General features: G+C 43.9%; 1 protein-coding gene across 1 annotated transcript in view; it reads right to left on the bottom strand.

The window, feature by feature from the left end:
• Efcab5 (EF-hand calcium binding domain 5) overlaps positions 1-2,677 on the bottom strand; it is a 105,186-nt gene that overhangs the window by 31,589 nt on the left and 70,920 nt on the right. Inside the window, exon 15 of the mRNA XM_005349504.3 lies at positions 1,955-2,244. Coding sequence (XP_005349561.1) covers positions 1,955-2,244 — 290 coding nt within the window. The remainder of the gene's footprint in view (positions 1-1,954; positions 2,245-2,677) is intronic.

Genomic DNA, 2,677 nt, shown 5'->3' with positions numbered 1-2,677 from the left:
TGTAGACCAGGCTGGTCTCGAACTCACAGAGATCCGCCTGCCTCTGCCTCCCGAGTGCTGGGATTAAAGGCGTGCGCCACCACCGCCCGGCGGATTTCTTTATTTTTATGTCATGTGTATGGCTGCTCTGCCTACATGCATGTGTGTGCTCCGCGTGCGTGCCTGGTGCCAGCAGAGGCCAGAAAAGGACATTAGCTCTCCTGGAACTGGAGTTACAGGTGATTGTGAGTCACCAGGTGGGTGCTAGGAACTGAAGCTGAGTCCTCTGCAAGAGCAGCAAGTGCACTTAACAGCTGAGCCATTTTCCAGCCTCAAGGGACATTTTGGGAAAGAGTTTCTCGGAGGCGAAGACTTAGAAGATTAGGTTTTACTGTGGCACTCATCCAAGTTTGTTTTTGTTCTTTCTTCTTTCACCCACTCTTTCCTCCCCCACGCCCGTGGCCTCCTTTCTGTTTTCACCTCTCTCTCCTCAACACTTCTTGTTCCCTTCTCGTGGGCTCTCATGCAGTCTCACAGTTGGTGTCATTCCTGGGGTGACTATTCTTGATGTCAACCTGACTACATGTCAAATTAACCAAAACATAAGATGCTGGGTGCACCTGTGAAGGATTTTTCTTGGTTTAATTATTTGAGGGGGAAGACCCACCCCTAAGTCTGGATCCTTTGAGGAAGATCTAGCTTAACTCTTGGCCACAATTCTGGGGGCAGCCTATAAATGACATGGAAAAACGAAGCACTGCTCTTTCCTGCTCGCTCTCACGCTCGCTGGCAAGGTCATTCCTTCACTGGTATTGGCGTCTATTTCTCCGGTATTCCAGTGGAAACTGAAGACCAGTTGAGACATCCAGCCTCATGGACTAAACAGCTACTGGAGCCTCAGGCCTTTCATTGGCAGACAGTCACTGTTGGACTAGCTGGACCACAGCCTGTAAGCCATTCTAATACCCCTCCCCCACACACCTTTTGTCTGAGACAGGGTCTTTCTATGTAATCCTGGAGCTCACCGTGTAGACCAGGATGGCCTTGAACTCACAAAGATCCTCCTGCCTCTGTCTCCTGGATGCTGGGATTAAAGGTGTATGCCATCCTACATGTATATATGTGTGTGTGTGTGCGTGTGTGTGCGTGTGTTTGTGCGTGCGTGTGTGTGTGTGTGTGTGTGTATACTGTCAGTTCGGCTTCTCTATAGAACTCTGAGTAACACCATTCCCTTTATTCACAGATACACATTATTAAAAGTTAGGCTCTGCTCATGAGTGAGAACAAGCAATTCTTACCCTTCTGAGTCTGGGTAACACCACTTAATATTTCTAAAATGCTCCATTTTTTCTGAAAATGTCATAATTTTGTTTCTCTTTACAGTTAAAATAAACTTTAAATAATTAAAAATTCTTTTTTGATGGGTAAATTATTCTGCAGACATCATGCAAAGTAAATGCAGCCTGCACCCTACTGGCATTTTTCATTACCATTCAATTCTCTAGACTTGGCATATTTGATTCCCAGAACAAATACATTTCCAGGACATCATTTTATTATTTGTACCACAAATAATAAAAACCAAGAGACAGATATTGGGGTTCAACTGAAAACCAGAAAAGCAAAACAACCAAACTACTAGAGAAGTCTCACCTCTCCCAAGGCTGGACAAGTGCAGACTAAGCAGATTTAGCAGTCAGAGCCTCTCTCCCTCTCCCATTTTATGTTCCCTCTAGTACTGGGATTAACGAAGAGCTGGGGTTTGAACTCAGAGCCCCATACATGTTAGACACCCTAGCAATGGAACTACATTCCCAGCCCCCCACTTAAGTCTGAGTCATTTATATTTTTTGTAATAAATAAATCATCTGTAGTGATTTTTTTCAAGCAAATTTTATGTGTTCCTCCTATGTAGCCACTGAATATCACATACTGTGAGAACATATTTCCTCTTCTATCACCTTAGAAAGCATACCTGGGTGAGGGCCCTAAAGGTCTCAGTATACACTGGCTCCAGGGACACCCCACTTGTCTCTGCAGCATGTTGGATCTGATGTAGCCATTTCCGTCTTGCACAGTTCCTTAGGCCCTCTGTGTGGCTTCTCTCTAAAGCACCCATCAGGAATTCCACAACACTGTCCAGAACTTGGTCTTCATTGCCCCTGAGTTCAGACACAACCAATTCTATGTACCTCTGAAATTGCTTTGAAGACAATTTGACTTCATGACCAGGATGGGAGTTTGGAAATTGGATGTGCAGTTTAGCTAAAAGACGTAAGTGAGAAACAGAAAATGGACTAAAGTTTATTAACCCGAGAGAAAGCTGAAGCCCTCACATGTATGCTCTATGGATAAGTGAGTACATTAAAGGAATTTCTGAGCACTGAGACTGGCTTCCTGTATGAATTCAGTATGACTTCTCTATGCTGGCTATGTTTGCTCTTAATTCTACCTCCAGCCAGGTGAATTCCTAGAGCCTATTGTAACTCTTCCTGACTGTTTGTCTTCCCAATCCTATCCTTTTGCTCTTTGGCACTGTCCCTTGTGGCCACTCATTTCCATTCCTACTTTTATAACCCCAAATAGATTTTATCACTTTATAGTAGGCTTACTAATAGTAAATGATTCATACATATTTTTAAAACTAAAAACACTACCTGTTGTGTCTCAGGGGTATTGGACTTGACTAGTATCCACA

The sequence above is a fragment of the Microtus ochrogaster genome, chromosome 7 (assembly GCF_000317375.1).
Source record: "Microtus ochrogaster isolate Prairie Vole_2 chromosome 7, MicOch1.0, whole genome shotgun sequence".
In the NCBI taxonomy this organism is placed as follows: Eukaryota; Metazoa; Chordata; class Mammalia; order Rodentia; family Cricetidae; genus Microtus; species Microtus ochrogaster.
The sequence above is the reverse complement of the archived record's forward strand: the minus strand, read 5'-3'. Positions and strand labels throughout refer to the sequence as shown.